Raw genomic sequence first — 25,055 nt, 5'->3', positions numbered from 1 at the left:
AATCCGGGAGTGACAATCCCTTCCACACCGGGAGCAAGTGCAGTCTGTCCCTGGTCTGTCTCCCTGGCTATGGGCCTTCCTTCTTTGCCTCTTAGCCTCAGACTGTTGGCAAAGTGTCTCTTCAAACTGGGAAAGGCCATGCTGCACAGCCTGCCTCCAAGCGGGCCGCTCAGAGGCCAGGGTTTCCCACTTGTTGAGGTCCATCCCTAAGGCCTTCAGATCCCTCTTGCAGATGTCCTTGTATCGCAGCTGTGGTCTACCTGTAGGGCGCTTTCCTTGCACGAGTTCTCCATAGAGGAGATCCTTTGGGATCCGGCCATCATCCATTCTCACGACATGACCAAGCCAACGCAGGCGTCTCTGTTTCAGCAGTGAATACATGCTAGGGATTCCAGCACGTTCCAGGACTGTGTTGTTTGGAACTTTGTCCTGCCAGGTGATGCCGAGGATGCGTCGGAGGCAGCGCATGTGGAAAGCGCTCAGTTTCCTCTCCTGTTGTGAGCGAAGAGTCCATGACTCGCTGCAGTACAGAAGTGTACTCAGGACGCAAGCTCTGTAGACCTGGATCTTGGTATGTTCCGTCAGCTTCTTGTTGGACCAGACTCTCTTTGTGAGTCTGGAAAACGTGGTAGCTGCTTTACCGATGCGCTTGTTTAGCTCGGTATCGAGAGAATGAGTGTCGGAGATCGTTGAGCCAAGGTACACAAAGTCATGGACAACCTCCAGTTCATGTGCAGAGATTGTAATGCAGGGAGGTGAGTCCACATCCTGAACCATGACCTGTGTTTTCTTCAGGCTGATTGTCAGTCCAAAATCTTGGCAGGCCTTGCTAAAACGATCCATGAGCTGCTGGAGATCTTTGGCAGAATGGGTAGTGACAGCTGCATCGTCGGCAAAGAGGAAGTCACGCAGACATTTCAGCTGGACTTTGGATTTTGCTCTCAGTCTGGAGAGGTTGAAGAGCTTTCCATCTGATCTGGTCCGGAGATAGATGCCTTCTGTTGCAGTTCCAAAGGCCTGCTTCAGCAGGACAGCGAAGAAAATCCCAAACAAGGTTGGTGCAAGAACACAGCCCTGCTTCACTCCGCTTCGGATGTCAAAAGGGTCTGATGTGGAGCCATCGAAGACAACAGTGCCCTTCATGTCCTTGTGGAAAGATCTGATGATGCTGAGGAGCCTGGGTGGACATCCAATCTTGGGGAGAATCTTGAAGAGGCCGTCCCTGCTGACCAGGTCGAAAGCCTTTGTGAGATCTATGAAGGCTATAAAGAGTGGCTGTCGTTGTTCCCTGCATTTCTCCTGCAGTTGTCTAAGGGAGAATACCATATCAGTGGTGGACCTGTTGGCTCGGAATCCACACTGCGATTCTGGATAGACGCTCTCTGCAAGTACCTGGAGCCTCTTTAGTACAACTCGGGCAAACAGCTTTCCTACAACGCTAAGGAGAGAGATGCCGCGGTAGTTGTTGCAGTCACCCCTGTCACCTTTGTTCTTGTACAGCGTGATGATGTTTGCATCCCTCATGTCTTGAGGTACTCCACCTTCTCTCCAGCAGAGACAGAGGATTTCATGCAGCTCAGTGACGATGATCTCTTTGCAGCATTTTAGGACTTCAGCAGGGATGCTGTCTTTTCCAGGTGCCTTGCCAAAGGCAAGGGAGTCCAGGGCCACGTGAAGTTCTTCTAGGGTTGGTTCACTGTCAAGCTCTTCCAGCACAGGCAGGCACTCAATGTTGTTCAGTGCTTCTTCGGTGACTACATTTTCTCTGGAATATAGCTCAGAGTAGTGCTGCACCCAGCGTTCCATCTGCTGTGCCCGATCCTGGATGACCTCGCCTGTGGCAGACTTCAGAGGGGCAATTTTCCTCTGTGTTGGACCTAGGGCCTGCTTGATACCATCATACATCCCCTTGATGTTGCCCGTGTCAGCTGCTATCTGTATCTCAGAACATAGCTGGAGCCAGTAGTCGTTAGCACATCTCCTGGCAGTCTGTTGGACTTTGCTGCGAGCAGTTCGGAGGACCTGCAGGTTGCGCTCACTGGGACAGGCCTTGTATGCTGCTTGAGCTCTCCTCTTTTCCTCAATGACTGGTGTCAACTCCTCAGAGTGGGCTTCAAACCAGTCTGCCGCCTTGTTGGTCTTCTTGCCGAATATGGACAAGGCGGTGTTGTAAACAGTATTCTTGAAATGTTCCCATCTGTTGGATGCATTTGCGTCGGCCGGGCCTGGAAGAGATTCCTCAAGCGCTTGTGCAAATTCCTCCACTTTTCTCTGATCCCGGGTCTTGCTGGTATCAATGCGAGGTCTTCCTTCCTTTTTCGTGTGATGCAGTCGCTTTGTTTGCAGTTTCACTCTGCTGCACACCAGGGAGTGGTCAGTGTCGCAGGCAGCACCATGATAACTGCGTGTGATCTTGATGCTGGGAAGGCCGGAGCGTCTGGTGAGGATCAGGTCGAGCTGGTGCCAGTGCTTTGATCTTGGATGTCTCCAAGAGACTCTATGTTGGGGCTTTGTGTTGAAGAACGTGTTGCTGACACAGAGACCGTGATGACAGCAAAACTCTAGCAGGCGTTGGCCATTTTCGTTCATCTTCCCAGTGCCAAACTGACCTAAGCAAGTGGGCCATGAACTGTTATCAGCAACAACTCTAGCATTGAAATCGCCGAGGATGAACAATGGCTCTTGTATAACAGTAGAAGCACTAATATCTGCACATGGCCCCTGACTAGAAAGGAGACCAACTTAGAGCAGCACTTCCTGCCCAGAACGAAGCACCAGTGGCCCCTAAGGTGGCGGCTCTGCCAATCACCCCAGATGCCAATCACCCCAGATGCAAAATATGGGGAATCTGCCACGTCTCCAGCAGAGGCTGGTTGTAAAGAGGGCAGGCCAGACCAGAGCAGTGACTCACAGAGATCCAATCATCGTCCTTGGGCAACAGCTTATTTTGCTACATGTCCGCACTGGGAATGACAAGACAATCTATTTGCATCTGACACAAAGATGCAAGAGAACCTCCCACCTGCACACCTATGAGAAAGATTAATATCCATGTAACTCCTTTGGAAGGCAGCCGAATCAAAATTCATATCAAAACACTTTGGGGGCATCAATTCCTACACGGTTCTACATACATGTTTATTCTAAGTGTACAGCTATCCCTGATCCTCTTCATTGTTTGGTTTCACATATGGACTGTCTCTTACAAAACAGCTCTGTAAGGTAGTCCAGTACCGTATCACAGATGGAAGGCACTGAGTATGGCAGAAGCTGGTTTGTGTCAAGTCACCTAATGGGATTCACAACGGGGTTGTAATACTTTAGCTACTGAGTAACTTCTGTAATGGGGATAAGAAGCAAGGCGGCCACGTTTTAAGATGACACTGCTGTTTTCCAGATGGTAAAGTCCAGAATGGATTGTGAAGAGTTCCAGAAGGATCTCTTCAAACTGGGAATGGGAAGCAACATGGCATATGTACCTCCATGTCAGTAAGTAATGCACACTGGAACAAGAAATTACAACTGCGTATACATGCTGATGGGCTCTGAGCTGCTGGCTGACAGATCAGGAGAGAAATATGAGGGAGTTGGAGGACAGCTCAATGAAAGCGTTGGCAACTGTGAAGAAGGGCAATTCCATGCTTGGGATAATTAAGAAGGGGATTGAGAATAAAATGGTCAATGGCACGAATGGATGATGGTAAGGCCACATTTGATTGTGTCCAGTTCTAGTTGCCACGTCACAAAAGGATATAGTGAAAAAGGTATAGAGGAGAGTGACCAAAAGGGTGAGTGGGCTGCGGCACCTTCCTTATGAGGAAAGTCCACAACATTTGGGGCTGTTCAGTCTAAAAAGAAGGCAACTGAGGGGGATCATGACCAAGATGTATAAAATGATGCTTGGGATGCAGAGAGTGGAAAAAGGGACGTTATTTTCAAATTTGTACAACACCAGAACCAGGGGTCATTCACTAAATGAAGTGGCGGGCAAGTGAGAAATGTATTTTGACCCAACGAGTAATTCAGGGGTAGCCAACCTTTCCACTTTAGGGCTCCTGGACTTTAACACTTGTGCAGAGGGGGGAATTTCAGCAGGTGCAGACAAGCGGCATTTGCTGAAATTCCCTCACCTACAATTGTTAAGAGTCCAGGAGCCCTCAAGTGGAAAGGTCAGCCACTCCTGGATTAATCCGTGGAACTCCTTGCCACAACATGTGGGGATGAGTGTGGTGTGGCACACCTCTTCGTGACCTTGCTCATTGCCTTCCCTCTCTACCACCTTCTCCTCCTCACCTGTCTCTTTTTTTTGCCTCATGGTCTTTTTCAGCGTATTTGTTTTCTTTCCTTTCTATGCAGCTGCTCAAATGGGGAGAGGCCGGCGGAGAAGAAGGGGAGATGGAGACATAAAATGAAGCGGGTGGGAGGATACCCTTAGCAGTCTGTTGATTCAGCTGAGAAAGCAAAGCTGTTTGTTGTGCTTTTGTCCTAATCCTACAAAGCCTTAACCTAGCTTGAACTGAGGGGAAAACATCCCAGAGAATTCGCACAACGCTTTCCCGGCACAAGGAGAAGGACAGCCCCATGTCACTTCCAATCCCAGGAAATGTTGTGGTGAAAAGGAACACACCTGCCTATACAGTGGAAAAGCACCAAACTCACTTCTGTCTCTTTAATGGCTCTGCCTTGTCTCCCTCTTTCCCCTTACAGGGCCAGCCCATCCATAAGGACAGCTGACATGGGTTGCATCAATGGCCCTTAGCAAAGGATCCAAGGGAGCAGTGGATTTGAGGTATATTTCACCCCAAACGTACCTCTCTCTAACACACCACCAACAGCAACAGCCTCACCCTTGATTGGATTCCCCCCCAACATGCAGAAATTCAGGGGCAGCCTTCTAGCAACCGCAAAGGCTCTGCTCTTAGCTACTGCAACGGACAGCTGTGAAACGTGTCCACTAACCCAGGATGGCCTTCAGCTTGAGTGCCTGGATCAGCCGCCATGTAACCTGTGAGTGGGATCTAGTCCTCAGTCCCTTCCCTGTCTCAGAGCTGTGCCACCCCACTCTGAAGAGTCCTGCTGCGTCTGAGCTTTCTTCGTACTCCATCTGCATGCAGGTGGAGCTCCCCCTGCACAACCTCAGCTTACACCCAGCCAGTCCTCTGCTGTCACACTCTTGTACTCATACTTGTTCTGCTGAGGGGCCAGTCACCTTAAGAGTCTGCAATCCCCAAGGGCACATAATCTGCAATCCCCCAATTAGTTCAGCTCACCCAGATCCTCTGGCGGCATGGTCCACCTAACCCTAACCCACAAGCACCTTTCAATCACACACATGTCCCTTCCACTATGTGCCTTTCAAGTTACCCAGAAGCTCAGCAACAGAAACATCGTGGTGGTGGAAGACAAGATTGTTCAACTTGTGGGTGTTTATCCAAACTCTCCAGGTCCCTTGAGGCAACTCACTACCTCCAGGTCAAGTGAAAAATATGCACTCCAACGTAACCTTAAAAGACCATTTATTTAAGAGTAAAATTAAATAAACCAAAAAGGAAGATTTCCCACAGGAACAAGGCATAATAGGAAGGAAAGAGAACAACAACACTAGCTAATCCACAAACCATTTACTTGCACAGCTCTAAGCCCCACCATATGGCTAGAATGGCCATTTTAACAGCCTGCTGCTCAAGCAACGGACATATCCTGGCTCTCTTATATACCCAGAAATCCTTCCCTTATGGAGTTTTTACCCAATTACAATGCATCAGCAAGTTACTGAACTTACACTGACCCATAAGATAACTGAGAGCCCAATCCTATCCAACTTTCTAGCACTGATGCAACTACAATGCAGCCCCGGGATAAGGGAACAAATGTTCCCATACCTTGAGGAGGCCTCTGTGACTGCCTCCCCACCACAGGATGCAATCCATGCCCCATTGGCAAGGCTGCACCAGCACTGGAAAATTGAATAGGATTGGGCCCTGAGGCTGCAATCCTAACCACACTTTCCTGAGAGTAAGCTCCACTGAATAAAATAGGATTACTTCTGAGTAGACCTGGTTAGGCTTGTGCCCTAATTCACACTTAAGATACCTTGACCTAAATATCATTAATTCCATCTGGGGAAGTTCTTCTTTTTGCTTGGTAGATCAGACAGCCCTGTAATTCCCTGCACCCATCACTCGCTTCCCTCTCCATTCTCAACCAACTTCAGCACAATTCACACTTGAAATCACCCACTGCTATCCAAAGGAAAGTATGCTTCTCTAAGCACTGGCATTGCTAGGGCGGTGCAGGCTGCACCAGGTGACGCGCCTGGGGGGGTGAGGCGCCCTGGGGGGAGGATGCGCTAACTTCGCGGGGCCATAGGAGCTACCCCATCGTGCCATACACCGTTGGATGCGGAATGTCCAGCAGAGTGTAGTGCAAAAAGCTGAATTGAAATCACTCCTTTTGCTCAAAGGTTATGGCCAAAAAACCAGAAGAAAAAATGAATGGATCCCTATGGAAAGTGAGCCGTATCGCATGTTTACTCGTGAGTAGGCGTACTTGCCTTAGTCCATCAGAAAGGGCAGGCTGAGAGGACTCCAAGAACGTCAGAATGGTCCTGATCCAATGAGTGCAGTGCCCAAAAACACCGGAGAAGGGGGTTCCTCCCTCCCAGCTGCAGTCTATGGGGCCTTATGGAAAGCAAAGCAGCTTCACTGTCATGTTTACTCATGAGTAGGCAGGCGTGCCTTGGCTGGTGGTCAGGCCAGGCAAAGGGGAATGCGAGGACACCAGAGGGGTCCTGATCAGATGGAGCTGGACTGCAACAGAAGGCAGCCCCCCCCCGCCCCCCCACTAAAAAGGACCAAAAAGAGGCTTCAGCTGGTAAGGGGAAGTTTTCTATTTTGCACTTGCAAAGCCAGGTGGGTCTTTGTATTGATAAGCCTGAAATAGAAGAACTTTAAACTGGGCACCGGGGAGGGCTGGAAATCTCACTGATTCTTTTTGGGGGGGTTGTTATTGTAGGCAGATTACAGAGTAAGCTCCATTGACCACTGTGGGACTTACTTCTGAGTAGACATGCATAGGATTGGGCTCACAGGCTGCAATTCTACCCACACTTTCCTGAGAGTAAGCCCCATTGACCACTATGGGACTTACTTCAGAGTAGATTCACTTGGTGGAACAGGACTGGCTCCCCCTTATTTAATTAGTTCTTTTATTTTAATTTAATTAGTCACAATTATTTTAATTTGCTTGATGATGTCACTTCTGGCCACAACATTACTTCTAATGGGTCCTGGACAGATTGTCATTCTAAAAAGTGGGTCCTGGCGCTAAAAGTTTGAGAACTGCTGCAATAAGGTGTTAGTAGGTTGACAGGGTGTGTGTGTAACTCTACAACAGCCATTTCAACCTTTTTCAGCTCACTGCACACTGACAAGGCACTAAAGTTGTCAAGGCACACTACTAGTTTTTAATTACATTATTATGTTACAATTAATTTAATTAATATAACTAAGAGGCAACTGGACGTTGGAAGGTGGGGAAGAGGGAGGGCAGGGCAGGACAGGGCGGAAAGAGAGGAATTAACTGCAGTTATGATGGGGGGATGTGTGTGCAGGAGAGAAGGAGGTGGGGTGGGGGAAGAGAAAAGTATCACTTGCCTGCTCATGTATTCAAGAAAGAGTGTGACCAAGCCTTGTACACCTACTTGGAAGTAAGCCCCATTATAGTCAATGGGGCTTACTCCTAGGTAAGTGTGGACAGGATTGTGGCCCAGCGCCCTTACTGCCCAAGCCCTGCCAGTGGAGGTAACGCTTGCAGGGTCACTTTGGGGCGTTGCAGGCAAGGAAGAGGGTCACTCAGGGATCCTTTTCCAGCCAGCTGCTTCTGGCTCTGGACCCTATTCTACCCTCTGGCTTGCCCGTACTCCCTCCTCGCTCTCGCTGCTGGCCCTCACTCCCTCCACGTTCCTGCAGGCTGGGAGCTCTTTCAGGCCAGCAACAGCAGGAGCATTCCACGGGCTGCCCCTTTTTCTCCTGCTGCGAGGCTCCAAGCAGTGGCTTCTCCCACATGCGCAGCTGCTGCCGCCGCCGCCATCACCACTGCTGCCGCTGCTGCCTGACTCCTTGGTCCCGCGACACACCTGAGGCAGCTTCACGGCACACCAGTGTGCCGCGGCACAGTGGATGAAAACCGCTGCTCTACAAGTTTTCAAAATCACTAAAATCAGTTTGGAGGAATAATCCCATCATGTTATATATCAATCAATGCGTAATTTCATGCAGAATGCAATGGAACAAACCACACTGAAATATCTGTGTTCTAACAAAAGATACAGTCAAAAAACCAGTGGGGGCAGGGCGATGGTACATCACCACACCCACCACCTGGGGAGTTGCCCCGCCCACTGCATGGGGTGAAGTGCAGGCCTCCCACACCGGGTGACGCCAATCCTAGTGATGCCACTGTCTCTAAGCTCTATTTCAGGGCCCTCCAGCCCGCAGTCTGGATCCGGTGCCCTGTCTACTCTCCCTTGTGTGAGCAGCACTTACATGCTGCTCTTCCATGGGGGAGCCTCCTTTCCCTGCCACCAATCTCCCCCAAACTGTGCTCTGGCCAGCCACTTCCAGGTTCTGTCGCCCCAACAACCATTGTACCTGGATTTCCAGGCAGGCACAGCTGGCTGAGGCACAGTTCGAGGGAGACTGGTGGTGGGGAAAGGAGAATCCCCAGCAGAACCACACTGGGGACGCCTTTCCCAGCACACAGCAGTCTGCAGTTTGGAGACCACTGCTCTATTTCAAGGTCTCCCCCCATATTCCAGGATAATCCACTATGGGTTACAAGCCATGATGTGTATGTGTGACCTCCTGATTTTAGAAATGGGCTGTGTCAGATGCAAGGGAGGGCACCAGGATGCAGGATGCAGACTTGTTATCTGGTGTGCTCCCTGGGGCACTTGGTGGGCCGCTGTGAGATACAGGAAGCTGGACTAGATGGGCCTATGGCCTGATCCAGTGGGGCTGTTCTTATGTTCTTAATAATAGATGTTACATTTAGTGCATTTATTTTGTACATTTACATTTATTTTGTAAGGCATTACAAAATATTCTTTATCCAAACGTTCCAAATTTTACCTTCCACAGCACCATCTCCTGTTTCCTCTGTAACAAACTGACAAAGAAGAAGGGGGGAAACCCACTTCCATGACACTCCTGTGTGGGAATTTCGAAGGTAACTTTCGCACAAGGGGTGCGGAAGGCAAATGACCACCCCAACTCCTTCCTGGGCTTCCCTCAAGAGGCCTCTGCAGTCACCTGAACCTGGACTCCTTCTGTTTAACCCTTGGAAGACAGGAGTGTCCTCTGAAAAAACAGGTGAGATGGTCACACAAGAAGAATGCAGAGAAACTTTGGGGGCACCAGAAAAACAGATTACAGGGAGCACAACGTGTTGCACAGCACCATCTTTATAGTCTGGATAGATCGGGGTAATGCAGAGAATCTCCTTCCCTCCAAGAAGAGACTGAGATGACCTCACTCAAAGATTACAGTTTTACTGTAAAATAGATAAAAAGGTTGCATGCAAATAAGTGATATGTTTCACTGACCAGAAATAGCTTACAGGTGCAGCCTATTTATCCACAGAGGAGAATGGGGTGGGGGAACTGAAAGTCACACACACCTTTGCCTCCACTGGTATCTTTCTCCTTTTCCAGGCAGCCCAAAACACTGCAAAAAGGCTCTGCCTAGACCAGGCAGGGAAATAGCCCTGGAGTCCTGGAAGAGGTTCCCCTTGGAACGGAACAGTAAGACTCCTGGAGCACCTGAGCCAGCAAAGAGGCTGAAGAGGGGAAGGGGGGGCAGAAAACCTCTGTAGTCAGAGCACGTGCAGCGGAGTATGTGCACTCTCTCTCTCTCTCTCTCTCTCTCACACACACACACAGACAGACAGACAGACAGAGAGAGAGAGAGAGAGAGAGGCAGGCAGGTGCAGTAGCAACAGAGGGGATTGCTTTAAAAAACCCAGGGAGTGTTTGCCCAATTCCCACCCCCCACCCCCAGATGGTGCAGGATCTCCTGCTCCATCAGACACAAACAAAATGATCCACACTTTCCTGGGAGTAAGCCCCACTGACTACAACGGGGCTTTCTTCTGAATAGGCAGGCATAGGACTGGACTCTCAAAAGTTCAGCATCCCACCTGTGAAAGAAGCAGGGACAGCTGGCAACGGGAGGGCCGAGTATGGCAGAGGGAAGAGGATTGAGAACAGCTGCCTTAGTTTCCTTCCATCTGGAAGTGTCAGGCAGCAGCATATTCGCATAACTCTATGGAATTTAGCACAACTTGAGAGTCATGGAACAGAACTAATGTGGATAAATAGGCTCCACCTGTACTGTGTTCCTACCTTAAGGTGGAGATCCCTTGTGTTGCAGCATACTTGGTACATCAGAAGTCAGGCAAAAAGGTCACTGTAAGGGAAAGGAGCTTTAGGAATCCCTGCTCTTCCACCCCAGCTGCTGGCCACTAGAGATGAGGAGAGAGAAGTGAAAGGGGGGGAGAGATAAGGAATGGAGGAGTTTTGTAATTGAGCTACCTGAGTTCCTGAAAAGGATACGGAGATCCTTTGAGCAGCTTGTGTTAAATCTTGTGTCACAGGACACAACATGGGAATGTTGTATTAGAGTAGAGCAGGGGTCTCCAAACCCCAGCCCGGGGGCCAAATGCAGCCCGCGGCCAGTCTCTATCTACTGAGAGCCTCTGGCCAGTTGACCAAACACAACCAGAGTTGTGCTTGTGGGGTGGGGGAATGGGGGTCCATTTAAGTATGTGATTTATTTCTTGGGCTCTGTTGGTGCTTGGAGAAATCCTGGGCATTTGAGCCCATTCATTTACTCATTCATCTAAGTTCCATCTCTAATGTATTTATTTAAATTTTATATTTTTTTTCCAGCCCTAGACACTGTGCCAGATATTTGATGCAGTCCTTTGGTTGAAAAGTTTAGAGACCCCTGGAGTAGAGTGACCCATTACTGAGCAAAATCCCTTATCATTTATGGATTCTTGGAGTTGCTGCTAAGTGCAGAACTGGGGGCAGACTAATTATCAGGGATTTGGGGGTGATCAGGAGGGCTGTTTAATAATGTACAAATGTGTAGCTTTGAGTGCAAAAGGGAAGGGAATTCAGGAAAGATGTAGGTCAAAAGCTTATAACTGTCAATTAAAATGCAAATACACAATGGTCACCACACAGTGGGGCCAGGGGGGAGATGTCTGGCATCTTGAAATGAGGTTTACACAGCTATGTGCAAGTTCCAGGTACAATACAACAGGCAAAACGCATATGTGTTAGTACACAAAACAAAGAATACTGAAGCTGGATTCAAGATGGGCAAATACAAAATGTAAATACAGGCAGAAGATGTAGAAAAAAGACTGAAAAATTGCATTTAGCTGGAGATACAAAGTGAAATTATCCTCTTCCTCCCAGGATATGCAATTCTGGTGGTGGTGGAGGTAGGGACATATGTACACAAAGAATTTGAGGCTTTACCATTCCTCTAGAAGCATGATTTGTATGTCAGAAAAGTTGTATCTTTACTATCCATTTTGTGTACAGAAGTTCTGGGAAAACAGTTCATCTTGTGCGCTGCCATCCACTGACGTTGGCATCTGAAGCTCTGTTGCTCAGTATCAAGGTCCATATTGCTCTATATTAAAATGTGAGGACATAACGAAAAAGGGAAATAATGCAGGAGGGGCAGAGTGCGCTTAACAAGAAAAAACATGGGTGGGGGAAAGAGATGATCCATCTGTAACCGGTATATCATACTCGTTTCATACAGCACGCCAAATAGCAATTATGGAATAGGTTGAGGGATGAAAGTAACAACATAAGCAGGAAGTGACATTGGCATCAGAGGATGGACAGAAACAAGCACTTTGCTATCAAGTAGGAACTCATTGTGTAAATAACAGAAGAAAAAATATGCATATCTTGAAAATATTTCTAAGATGCAAGAGGCCACAATAACCAGGATGAGGATGAGAGAGCGCAATGACAAACACTGGATAAGAGATCCAACATAAGCTTCTTCCACCCTCCAATCAATTATATGCCTTCTCTCCTGTGTGGGTTCTTTGATGCCTTGTCAGCTCTGAGCTTGAAATGAAGCTCTTTTCACACTCCAAGCATTTATATAGTTTCTCACCTGTGTGGGTTCTTTGATGTGCACTCAGGTTTGAACTCCGACTGAAGCTCTTTCCACATTCTAAGCATTTATACGGTTTCTCCCCTGTGTGGGTTCTTTGATGGGCAGTCAGGTTTATGCTCACAGCGAAGCTCTTCCCACACTCCAAGCATTTATATGGTCTCTCGCCTGTGTGGGTTCTTTGATGAGTAGTCAGGTGACTCCTCCGCACAAAGCTCTTTCCACAGTCCAAGCATTGAAATGGTTTCTCACCCGTGTGGGATTTTTGATGCGAAGTCAGGTGTGAGTTCTGGCTGAAGCTCTTTCCACACTCTAAGCATTGAAATGGTTTCTCCCCTGAATGGGTTCTGTGATGTGCAATCAGGTCTGCGCTCCGAATAAAACCCTTGCCACACTGCAAACATTTGTATGGTTTCTCTCCTGTGTGGGTTCTTTGATGCATAGTCAGGTGTGAGCTGCTAATGAAACCCTTTCCACACTCCAAGCATTTAGGCAGTTTCTCCCCTGTGTGGGTTCTTTGATGCAAACTCAGACTGTCACTCCTACTGAAACACTTCCCACACTCCAAGCATTTATACGGCTTCTCCCCTGTGTGGGTTCTTTGATGCACAGTCAGGTTTATGCTCACAGTGAAGCTCTTCCCACACTCCAAGCATTTATATGGTCTCTCGCCTGTGTGGGTTCTTTGATGAGTAGTCAGGTGACACCTCCTAACAAAGCTCTTTCCACATTCCAAGCATTTAAATGGTTTCTCACCTGTGTGGGATTTTTGATGTGAAGTCAGGTGTGAGTTCTGGCTAAAGCTCTTTCCACATTCCAAGCATTTAAATGGTTTCTCCCCTGTGTGGGTTCTGAGATGTGCAATCAGGTCTGAGCTCCGAATGAAACCCTTGCCACACTGCAAACATTTGTAGGGTTTCTCTCCTGTGTGGGTTCTTTGATGAAAAGTCAGGCTTGAGCGGTTACTGAAGCTTCTTCCACATTCCAAGCATTTAGGTGGTTTCTCTTCCTGTGTGGATTCTTTATATGGTTTTTCCCCTGTATGGGATGTTTGATGCACAGCCAGGTTTGTGCTCTGAATGAATCTCATTCCACACTCCAAGCATATATATGGCATCTCAACTGGGTGGGTTTTTTGATGTACAGTAAGGTTTAACCTCCGATTGAAGCTCTTTCCACACACCAAGCATTTATATGGTTTCTCCCCTGTGTGGGTTCTTTGATGAGAAGTCAGGGACCACCTCCGAATGAAGCTCTTCCCACACTCCAAACATTTGTATGGTTTCTCCCCTGTGTGGATTCTTTGATGATAGGTCAGGTCCCAGCTCCGAACAAAGCTTTTTCCACACTCCAAGCATTTGTATGGTTTCTCCCCTGTGTGAGTTCTTTGATGATAGGTCAGGGACCAGCACCGAATGAAGCTCTTTCCACACTCCAAGCATTTGTATGGTTTCTCCTCTGAGTGGGTTGTTTGATGAATGGTCAGGCTTGAACTGTTACTGAAGCTCCTTCCACACTCCAAGCACTTATATGGTTTCTCCCCTGTGTGGGTTCTTTGATGCTCAGTCAGGTGTGAGCTACGACTGAAGCTCTTTCCACACTCCAGACATTTGTATGGCTTCTCCCCTGTATGGGTTCTATGATGCAAGATCAGGCTATCACTCCTATTGAAGCTCTTTCCACACTCTAAGCATTTATACGGTTTCTCTCTTGTGTGGGTTCTTTGATGCACAGTCAGACTTTTCCTGTCACTGAAGCTCTTTCCGCACTCCAGGCATTTATATTGTTTCTCCCCTGAGTGAGTTCTTTGATGTAAAGTCAGAATTGAGCTCTTTTTGTGGGATGTAAGATTTGTGCTTGCACTGAAGCCTTTCGTCCAAGAGCATTTAAGCCATTTCTTCCCTATGCGGATTTGGTTGGTAATGCTGGATTTACATTTGATTGTGTCCATGTTCAAACTCTGCTTCTTCCTTCTATTCCCTTCAGGATATTCCTGTTGAATTGGGATATCAGGGAGGTCATAACCCTGAGAATCAACAGATGTGGTCCTGCACACAGGTTCTGTGATTCCCTCCTGTCTCCCTGATCTGTCCTGGTCTCTAAAAGTCTGTTCTTCTACACCAAAAATTGTTGATTCCGGGAACACCCCACAAGGCTCCCTCTGACCCTCATTGTCTTGTTTTTCGTTTCCTAGAACAGAGAGGAAAAAGCTGATTAGCAGTGCAGTAGAGAAATGGGATCTCCAGCACATACACCTGGGCGTATACAGCAGGCCCTCCTTATCCATGAGTTTGGCATCTGTGGATTTGACCAACTGTGGCTGTTGACTCCACAGCTGGAGGGCCTCAGTGGACCTCTGGACATGATCAGAAGTACCTTCTAGTTGGGTCTGGGAAATCTTCTGAGGTGCAGGGAGGTCACACCTACTGGAGCATATGGAGGCTTCTGAAAGGCACTTCTGGTTTTTCCAGTCAGGCCTCTCCATGGATTTAATTATCCACAGAATTTGGAATCTGCAGGTGGTCCTGGAACAGATCCTCTGAGGGATGCTAAAGGTCCACTGTATACTCATAAGTAAACCCCTGTAGATTCACTGGCACCGATTCTTGTTTCAATGGCACATAGATGGTACAGAGCTCAGTGGCACAGCAAACATCAGGAGCAGATTTCCACTGGCTCTTTTAAACACCCATCTTGGGGTAGTGAATCTCTGGCACAGACCAAACATGTCCCAGGCATAAACTGGAGAAAAACCAGATTGATGGCATTGTTTTTCTGCAATCTCTTGACTGGCAGGGGAAGCAGGTATGATAGTATGTGCTGGCAAACAGAAATTTGCCTATGAGATTTCCCATCTCATTTCAAAAATGATTTTCAGTCTCATTTTGACTTGCTGCTAGTCTATCCATATCAGCTGAAATGAGTCCCATTCATATCCACTAATGAAGTTCTCTTGCCAACTTCTAGCCAGGAGACAAAGTCAGCTTTGGGAAATTCTTTAGAGAAAATAAAGAGAATCGTTACTTCTGACTGCAACATCTCGGCACTTTATGTCCATCTACTCCAACACACTCTCACCCAGAGCCAAGCACTTGTAGCTCCCACATGAGATTTGTAGCAGAAAAGGCAGGGCAGATTTGAGACAAAACAACTGGATGACATTTCTGAGGGCACAAGAGCAAGTGGGATGGGTTCTTGCAATTCTTTGGCTGAGGTGCCAACTCCTTGCAGTGGAATCCAATCTGGGCAGTGTTACACATGCTTCAGTCACATCCAAGGTGGGTTTACAGACCATGCTCTAAATAGAAACTACCCTTTTTTTGCTCTTGGGATGGCTTAGGGGCTGGAAAGGTTGCTGCTGCCAGAAGCCCCCCAGTTCCCAAACCACTTGTGCAGCTGTGCCAGAGGAGTGTGTTGTAGGGGGGGTGGGCAAATCAGAAGGCTTCAGAGGGAAAAGGGGATTTAAATCCTTTTGACCCCTCTGCAAGACTCTTTGAGGAGGTTGTGATGTACAGTGGAAGAGGGAGGGCCAAAGCATCATTCACTCAGGTCACAATGGCACTTTCAGTCTAGAGCTCAACCAAGTTGCGGTCATGGCTTGCAAGCTGAGGTCAGAATGGCAGAGATGTACTTTGCTGACTCATCATCCTAACCAGTGCCAAGTCTCCCCAGAAAGGAGGGGAGTGTCTGTTGTGAAGAGTTCCAATTCACCTAGCACCCTCTAGTCTGAAGCTACTGCTGTGTTAAGTAGTATTGTGCATAAGCAGGTTACCTGCCAAGTCCTGGAGATCCTGGAAAAATGCACACTCCCCTTGTTCCAGCTGGGAAATGAAGGCAGGTTTGGGAACATCCTCTAAGAAATAAACAAGAGATGAGATCCTTCCAACTACAATATATCAAGGCTTTCCAAAGCAACCTGACTCTGAATTGCCCCTTAATCACCAAAAGGGGACATGAAAGGACAATCAGGGACCTTGCAGAACTCTCACACATGGATGTGCTGCAGGACCAACTGCATGGACCCCAAAGTGCCAGTCTGGCTTATGTGGGTGCAGGCTCACTGCACAGCTGTAATGAATGACCAGTTGAGCATCCAGCTATGAGGGTAAAACTAGCCATGTTTCTTCCACTCACCTCTCAACACATGGAAGGGAAGCCTCAGCCAGAAGGCCAACATTCCCCCTCCTTCTTCTGAGGCAATTCTGCAAACAGGCTGGGAATACAGCAGGGGTGGGCACAACTCACAGGATTCATCCCTATGTTGCACTTAAGTCGCAGCCGTCAAAGAACCAGACTCCACTTATGACTTGAAGTCAGGGCCTCGCAACTCAGCTATCGACTTGGAACCATTTCAGCTCAGAGTCCCTATCTATAGTGTGTATGTTCATGTTTGTGCTTGCTTACCTTTTTCTTTAATCACCACCAATCAGCTAGGCAGTGAGGAGCAGGCACACAGGAGAAGCTGTGAGTGTATCTTGCTTTACTTTCTTGCTAAACTGAAGAACAGAAGGCAGGCAACCAGCCTGAACACTAGAGGACAACTAACTGAACGTGACCAGGAAGCAGAAGAATGTTCAGGCAGTTTCCTTTCTGCAGCATTGCCCTGCATGCTCTGTTCTTCAGTTTAGCAAGATGCACTTGTGCTTGCAGTGACTGCAAAAATCAAAGATAATTCTAATGGGGATGCAGGTGGGGGGGGAAGTACGTTCCAAAGGACTGTACTTCAGGAAGGAATAGTCTGTACTCCAACCTGTGTCCATCAGCTGGTGATTTTTCCCCCCCATATTTTATTTGATTGTGAACCCTTTGAGAACATGAACCATTTATGTAAATCACTTTGAACTAGTTTTAGCTGAAAAGCAGTATATAAATATTCCTAACAATGTTAATTGTATATGTTGGCTCCATTTATCAGAAACTAACTGATTCACAATTCCAAAGGCAAAGTATAAGTACACCATGGGCTCAGTATAACCTATTAGAGCATGTATGGGACATGGGTGCAGTGGTTCAACTATAACGTATATTAATGGGGAAACTCAATAAACCTACAATTCTAGGAGGAAGAAGCAAGTTACCAAGAGAGTGAGGGATAAAACGGAAGGGAAATCAAATGCAAGGATGCTGCTCCAAATACCATGGTAGAGAAAGTAACAGTCTCTCTACTCTGCATTAAACAAAACAAGCAGAAGCATTCCTTTGAAAAAATCCTGCCCAATAAAGTTCCATTACTGTTTTTGCTGCTGTTCTGTAAAATTTGGGTGGAGCTTTGGATAACTCTGTTGGATTAACCTCTAGCTGACCTTGTGTCAAAATCCAATTATTTACCTCTCCCCTCCTCAAATACCACCACCTCCCTTTATTCTATACATTTAAGGCTCAGACTTGATACTCGCAACTTGAGGGGTTCTGACTTGAGACTTGACTCGAGAATTTTGCCAGGCCCTGGAGGTGATCTGGCAAACGGGCGTGTCTTTTGGTAGCAGAAGAAGATACAAATAAACTGCTGTTTCTACTTCTACTTAAATGTAAAACCTCCCATGTGAGTAACCGGATGAGAACAACATTGGGCTGTCATGGAAATGAAGGTTAAAGAAAGCAAGGGTAGTACAGGTGGAGTCTATTTATCTGTGTTAGTTCCGTTTTGTGACTCGGCGTGATTAACAAAAAACACGTTGTGCTAAATTCCATAGAGTCCATAGAGCAAACACGCTACAGCCTGACACTTCCGAATGGAAGGAAACTAAGGCAGTTGTTCTCAATCCCCTCCCCTCCTCTGTACTCAGCCCTCCCATTGCCAGCTGTCCCTGCTTCTTTCACAGGTGGGATGGTGACCTTTAAGAGTCCAGTCCTATGCGTTTCTACTCAGAAGTAAGTCCCATTCTAGTCAATGGGGCTTATTCCCAGGAAAGTGTGGAGAGGATTGTAGCCTTGCTGTTTTGTTTTCATAGGCTGGAGCAGGAGAGCCTGCACCATGGGGGTGGGGGGAATTGGGCAAACACTCCCTGGTTTTTTTAAAGTAATCCCCTCTGTTGCTACTGCAACTGCCTGCGTGTGTGTGCGCGTGTGTGTGTGTGCGAGTGAGAGAGAGAGAGAGAGAGAGCTCCAGCTTGCTGCACATGCTCTGGCTACAGAGGTTTTCTGCCCCCTCTTCCCCGGCTCAGGAATCTTACTGTTCCTTCGAAAGGGGAACCTCTTCCATGGCTCCAGGGTTATTTCCCTGCCTGGTTGAGGCAGAGCCTTTTTGCAGTGTTTTGGGCTGCCTGGAAAAGGAGAGAGATGCCAGTGCAGGGCAAAGGTGTGTGTGACTTTCAGTTCCCCCCACCCCATTCGGGTTGAGATAAATTCACAGATAAAAAACTTCAAGGATAAATAGGCTGCACCTATACTGTGACCTTAGTGACCCTAAAATGGCTAAATTCTAGACATGAATCTACAAATGAGTGTATATGATATGTCATAAACTTTTCCAGTGCATTGTAAAATCTGTAAATTCTATCTTTAACTATTTTCTTGTTACAAACTTGAAAAGGGATACCTGTTAGTTGAAAATGCTTTCTCTACTGAAGAGAACGTGCTTTGACTTTCTCCTAACATTTTGGCATGATATATTGCACAGTTCAGTTTATGCTTAAAACTCACCTAGAGAAATGAAAATTAAAAAACATGCTTGTTATGCATGTCAAATCTTCTATAACAAGAATTTGGGGGGGGGGGAAGCTCACTGCATAAGCTTATTTTTATTTAACAATTATATTCCAAAGAAGGTGGAGGGATGGATACAGGTGAAAGTATAAAACCCAGAGCACCTTTGGAACAGTGCGCACTCCTGTGCAACGAACCTGTGACAATAGGGTTGGTCTGTGCAACAAGCAATGAGCGAGGCCAAGTGAGGCCAGGCTCAGTTCTGTAACAGCAAGGCACAGCTGGCACACCAAGGGCATATGTTCCAGATTCCACATGTCCCACTTCTATACTGCAATCCTGACTGTGTGAAATTAGAAGAACAGCTCATCCCTTTTGTTCCTACCCACGGGGAGAAAGAACATCCTTACCCAGAGAAGACACGATCCCATAATTCTCCAGCATGACTTCTCTGTACAGAGCCTTTTGGCTTGGGTCCAGCAGAGCCCACTCCTCCTCTGTGAAGCACACAACCACCTCCAAAAAGGACACCAGACCCTGCAAGGAAAAGGTAGTCTTATAAATAATGTCCCACTCTTTTGATACAACACCTTCCACCTCTTTTGCCCACAGACTGAATTTTCCTGCAGTATATTTGGCAAATCAGACCAGCCAGTTGCCTGGGCTTTTTCTGACAGGATAAATGCCCCCTACTTGACATTTGGGGTCCTGAAATAAAATACCAAATCGCTCATTGAGTGATCACACCAACAGTAGTAACCTGGAAGGCCAGAAACAAAAAACGATTGCTAAGGTTAGGGAGTTGCGTGTGACTTTGAATCCTGCCTCTCCTCACTCCAGCCAGTGAAATCGAACAGCCCCTGTCGCTTTGAGAAAGGAAGAGAATGGAATTCTCGACTCCAAGGAACATCTCAGAATATGCAAGAGAGGTTGAAGTATAGAGGGCAAACTACAAGATTCTATTGATCAACTGACCGGCACTCTGACCCCTGGAGTTCTCCAGTGTTTGCACACACTTTTCTTCTGAGTGGCCAAATAAGAGATCTCACAACAACAGAAACAAAAGTGTCTCTTCAAGAAGACAGCCAAGCTCCTTCTTCCATGTTGCCCTGATGATCTGCCCCTTACCTGAGCAGGCTGCATGGTTGTCAGTTCTGCTCCATGGAAAAGAGGGAACGGTCGAGAAGGTGACCCTGATGCCATCCCACTGCCTGTGAGGGGTACAAATGTGAAAGGAAGACTTCATGCCCTCTTCAAGCTTGACTTTCTTATGCAATTTGACACTACAAACATACCCTGGTATCCACGGGGGTTCCATTCGAGAACACCCCCCCCACGGATACGTGAATCTGCTGATACCGGGGACGCCTCCCTGGAACTGTGTTCCCCTTGCCTCTGGAGGGTCTTCTGAGCCCTGCAGAGGCCATGCACATTTGCCTGCTGCCTCTGTCGGTCTCAAAATGGCTATCTAGGCAAAAAAAATAGTCACTTTCCTCCCACATCCATGGTTAAGTGTAACCGCAGATACAGGATCTGCAGATACAGGGGCCCCCTGTATTGTCATGTTTGCTCCATACCTCTGGTTCTGAAACAGGAATGCCTTAGTGGGTGACTCCCACACATCCTCATTCCCTTTCTCCACTTCTTCCTTCTGCCACTTCTTCCTTCCTTCCTTTGCTCCTGTTCCTTCCCCTCTCCAGGTACCTCCCTCTTCTCCTTGGAATCTAATTACAATACTTATTCCTTCCACATATGTCAGGCACACCAAGACCCACTGTAATTTCTGCATCACCCAGCCCTCCTGTCTCTGTTATTTCAGGAAGTCCTGTCACTAAGACGGAATTTTAGCAACATGCAAGACAGGTGCTGTACTGATTCTAGGTAATGTCCTGTAACTCAGACCATTTGAGTTGAGGTGGGGTAGGGACTCTGATTTGCAAATGCAGGTGGTGGAATGATGCAGATGCTTTGATGCAGGCTGTGTAAAGGAAGGGCAGACACTTGGGGCTTTGTCTTTCCTCCTCAGCTCCTTCTTCTGAAGGGATCAGCTCCCTAACAAGCTCCCTGGATCAGGCCTGAACACTGCAAGGATCTTTATCCGCCTCAAACTCCAGCTCTTTCTTACAACTTTTATGCCACCCACCTCTGTTTACAGCAGGAGCCTAAAATGATGTTCTCCAGAGTCCTTTCCACAATCCTGTTTTTGGCATGGACTTCAGTGCTGCATGGCCCCTTCCTGCCCCCCCTATTCCAGCTCTTACACTGTCTCTGTCAAAAACCCCACCACAGAAACCAAGTCCTTTAAGGGCAGACCCAAAGCTTAGCATGTAAGGGGAGGATTGTCACAATTCCTCTTCTCGGCCCCTCCCCTGGCTGTATTTGAGCCTGGCTGTCTGCCCACCTGGGGGACTCACCTCTGTATTCCTTTCCTCCACCAACAGCTGGGGGAAGGAAATGGAAAGGGGCAGAGCAGGAAGTGGCTTCCCCACTCTCTTACTCCTCCCCCGTCACCCCTCTAGGAATCTGGAGTCGCTCCTATTAACCCCTTGAGTGCCAGTCAGGCAAGAGGAAACTCCCTGCAGAGGATCCAAGTCTTGGACCCTCCAATTCCCAAGCTGATCTCCTCCAGCCCGGCATTCCCTCCTCCTCTTCCCCAATGCAGCATCTCATGCAACATGCTCAGCACAGACTCTGCTACTTTTCCTGGGGCTGATGAGCTTCTCCTCTCCTCTCCTCGAAAGCTGCAAGTGGCCACTTCGGACCAAAACTCTTTCCAGGGTCTCTTTTCCTATCCCTGAGTGGAGGGGCTGGAAGGTCTTTGCAGGGAGTCTTGCAAGCACCCCAAGGGGACTCAGGCGCAGGAAGACCAGGGAAGGTGCAACAGGGACAGGAGCTGCCTTGAGTGGGAAGCCAGTGGGAAGCAGGGGGCTTAGCACACACTTCGTATGGGGTCTATAACATCAACTTGGAGCCTATATCTGCATACCATCCAGTGTGCTGATTACGTATCATGAATTATTTGAATGTTTTTTTAAAAGGCAAATGTATATGAAATTGTAAGCTCCTTGGGGCAGGGACCTCTCTTTTGCTGTTACTTTGTAATTCGAAGCATGATGATACTGATAAGGAGGGATACTGATAAGGATGATGATACTGCATCAGGAGGGATGGAACCAGACAAACAACTCAATACAAAAGCGTGTTACTTGGGTCATGGGTTACAAGTCATGGTAGGCATGTGCAAGCTCCTGGTTTTAGAAGTGGGCTACCTCAGAATGCCAGATGCAGGGGATGGCACCGGGATGCAGGCTGTATCTTGTTGTCTTGTGTACCCCCTAAAGCATTTAGTGGGCCACTGTGAGATTCATGCATCCACGCACAGCCTCTGTGGGCCTCAGAAAGGCTGTTAAAATAAAAAAAGCAACTTTGATGCTTTTAAAAGGCATTATGAGGGCTGGGGAACCCACTGAAGGTCCAGGATGTGCAACGGAGTCCTGCATAGCCACAGTTTCCTCTGTCTGCTGGGGGTTCTGGAATGGAACACACCATGGACACAAGGGCATGCCTGTATCTGTTAGGACCTCAGAAGCTCCTGGCACTGTATCCAAATATCCTCCTAGCATCTCTGTCAGTTGGCTACTCCTAACTGTCTGCTGTGGCTTTAGGTGGAAACTGTCATGAAGCCTCTTAACCCTTTCACACATCTGTAAGCCCCCCCCTCCCACCATGATTTCTTTCAAGGAGTCTGAGGAGATTTTTAATGCCTGTGTCGGAATGAAAGACTCTGTTAAATCTATGCTGCCTGCTATAACAGGCACCTGACCGCTGTAGGAACTTTGGACTGACAAGGCTTCCTGCCTGAATGCAGGACCAGAGGGAAGACTTCCAGGGATGTGTGGTGGGTGGGGACGCAGGGCCTTACCACCAGTGTCCCTTGAAAAACACCCCTGCCTTGGGAGGCACCCAAGCATTCTCAACCCGCATTTTGCACAGTGTGGGACGCACCCAAGGCACCCCACGCTTTGCTGAGGTTGAGTGCGCTTGGGTGGCGCTTTTCAAAGGAGGCTCTGCCTCCCCAGCCTCCCCACCCACCGAATGTCCCTGAAGACAAGCCCAGCCAGCCTAGGGACTCCATACAGGGGTGTAGCTCTTCTAGAACCTTTGGAGGAAAAGACAGAAAGAGCAGGGCCAAGGGCTGTATGGGCAGTTCCGCTCTGAGGAAAGTAGGCTCTGAGAACAGCTGGTGATTGTGCCACTGCTGCAGTGGTGGTTTCCCTCAGATAGCGACACCTGTGATCATTGGAAACATATGTATTCGCACTGCTTTAGCTACCTACCTCAGAAGAATCCCAAGCCAATTGAGAGTGCCCTGGAGTCCCAGAAGGCCCTGCTGGTTCTCCTTCCTGCCTCTGCAGCCCCACCTGCTAGGCCCAGAAGAGGGGAGCCAGACAGGAAGTGTGGAGGAGGGGCAGACAGGAAGTGGGTGTGTGGAGTAGGGAGAGCGCCCTGGAGCCCCAGAAGGACCTGTTGGTTCCCCTCCCTGCCTCTGCAGCCCCACCTGCCAGGCCTAGAAGGGGGGACAGACACGAAGTGTGGAGGAGGAGCAGGGGAAGACAGGAAGTGGGTGTGTGGAGGGAGAGCACCCTGGAGCCCCAGAAGGGCCTGCTGGTTCCCCTCCGTGCCTCTGCAGCCCCACCTGCTAGGCCCAGAAGAGGGGGGGCCAGACAGGAAGTGTGGAGGAGGTGCAGGGGCAACCCGGAAGCTGGCGTGTGGAGGACAGAGAGCCCTGCAGCCGCTCTAGGCAGCCCTGCTCCCCTGCTCGTCCCCCCTCGTGTGTGCCTGGCAGGGCGCAGCTGCAGCCATCCGAGGCCCGGCCTGTCTCCTCGAGCGCCCCTCAGCCAGCACTAACGGGAAATGTACGGCAGCTACAGAGGGTCACGCTTCCCCCAAAGGCTTCGCTTAGCCGCTCCGCCTTCAGTCCCCCCAGCGGAGACCATCCCGAAGACACTTAGAGAGAGTCTACAAAGGCCCGCACCCGCCTCTTCCCTATTGGTTGGTTCGGGCCACTGTACCTGTCACTCGTCGGACCTTCCCGCGGGCGCCGAGACCAAAGGCGATGGTGATTGGAGGATGCCCAGAGAGGCCCCACCCCTGCCCGCTGTTGCCCTCTGCCATTGGCTGTCCCTCCAATGGCAGTGCTGAGGGTTCGGGTGTGATGCGACCAGGCTGGGCTGAGTAGTCGTGGGACGAGTGTTCTGTGCGCGCGCGGAGCTGCCTCTCCCTGGTTGGCCGGGAGCTGATTTGCATGTTCGGAGGAGGCAGCCAATGGGCGAATCGGAGGGGGGGGGAGCGACGCCCCGCCCTGCCCTGCCAGCCCCGCCCGAGGCGGAGTTAAGGCGGGACTGGGAGGAGCACCCAGAGGCGGGGAGGAAGTGGCTCTGTTTGAGTATCCACCTCGTTGCTCTGCCAGAATCTGCCTTGATGGGACCTGCGAATTCGAGTCCGGTGTCCCCACGGCTGGCTGCGCACCGCCAGCGCCCCAGCCGCGTTGCGGGGCTGGAACCCAGCGAGAGTCCTGGCAGGGGGACCAGACAGAGAGCCCTCCTCGCTGCCTCCCGCCCCCTTTGCCCCCTGCAGGAGGGCGACTCTCGCATGGCTCCAACACCCCCTTTGTGTCCCCCTGCAGGAGGGTTGATCCTGGCAGGGCCCCAGCACCCCCTTTCTGCCCCCCTGCTGGAGGGGTTGACCCTGGCAGGGCCCCAGTACCCCCTTTCTGCCCCCCCCGCTGGAGGGGTTATCCCTTGCATGGCCCCAGCACCCCCTTTCCTTCCCCCTGCAGGAAGATGATCCTCGCAGGGCCCCAGCACCCCCTTTCTGCCCCCCCGCTGGAGGGGTTATCCCTTGCATGGCTCCAGCATCCCCTTTCTTTCCCCTTGCAGGAGGGTGACCCTCGCAGGGCCCCAGCACCCCCTTTCTGCCCCCCCCGCAGGAGGGTGACCCTCGCAGGGCCCCAGCGCCCCTTTTCCTGCCCCCCTTGCAGGAGGGTTAACCCTTTCGTGGTTAACTGTACCGTTGAAGCAGGAGTTCTGGTCTGGTCTAAATGGTAGAGCCACTGTTAAGCCTGAAGTTAACTTACAACTAATTAATCGGATATTGGAACTACCATTATTGTTTGTGGACAACCATATTTTATTGAATTACATA

General features: G+C 49.1%; 1 protein-coding gene across 2 annotated transcripts in view; it reads right to left on the bottom strand.

Moving 5' to 3' along the window:
- LOC136640348 (zinc finger protein 850-like) overlaps positions 1-21,282 on the bottom strand; it is a 34,783-nt gene extending 13,501 nt beyond the window's left edge. Inside the window, exons 1-6 of one of the 2 annotated variants that reach the window (XM_066615408.1) lie at positions 21,266-21,282; positions 19,980-20,062; positions 19,262-19,388; positions 15,979-16,059; positions 12,115-14,396; positions 8,013-8,015 (exon numbers count right to left, since the gene is read on the bottom strand). In XM_066615408.1, coding sequence (XP_066471505.1) covers positions 8,013-8,015; positions 12,115-14,396; positions 15,979-16,059; positions 19,262-19,388; positions 19,980-20,054 — 2,568 coding nt within the window. In that variant the 5' untranslated portion in view covers positions 20,055-20,062; positions 21,266-21,282. Of the gene's footprint in view, positions 1-8,012; positions 8,016-10,402; positions 14,397-15,978; positions 16,060-19,261; positions 19,389-19,979; positions 20,063-21,265 lie in introns of both variants that reach the window. The other variant, XR_010793781.1, reaches the window with a different exon arrangement.
- Positions 21,283-25,055: the final 3,773 nt, after the last annotated feature.

The sequence above is a fragment of the Tiliqua scincoides genome, chromosome 2, assembly GCF_035046505.1.
Source record: "Tiliqua scincoides isolate rTilSci1 chromosome 2, rTilSci1.hap2, whole genome shotgun sequence".
In the NCBI taxonomy this organism is placed as follows: Eukaryota; Metazoa; Chordata; class Lepidosauria; order Squamata; family Scincidae; genus Tiliqua; species Tiliqua scincoides.
The sequence above is the reverse complement of the archived record's forward strand: the minus strand, read 5'-3'. Positions and strand labels throughout refer to the sequence as shown.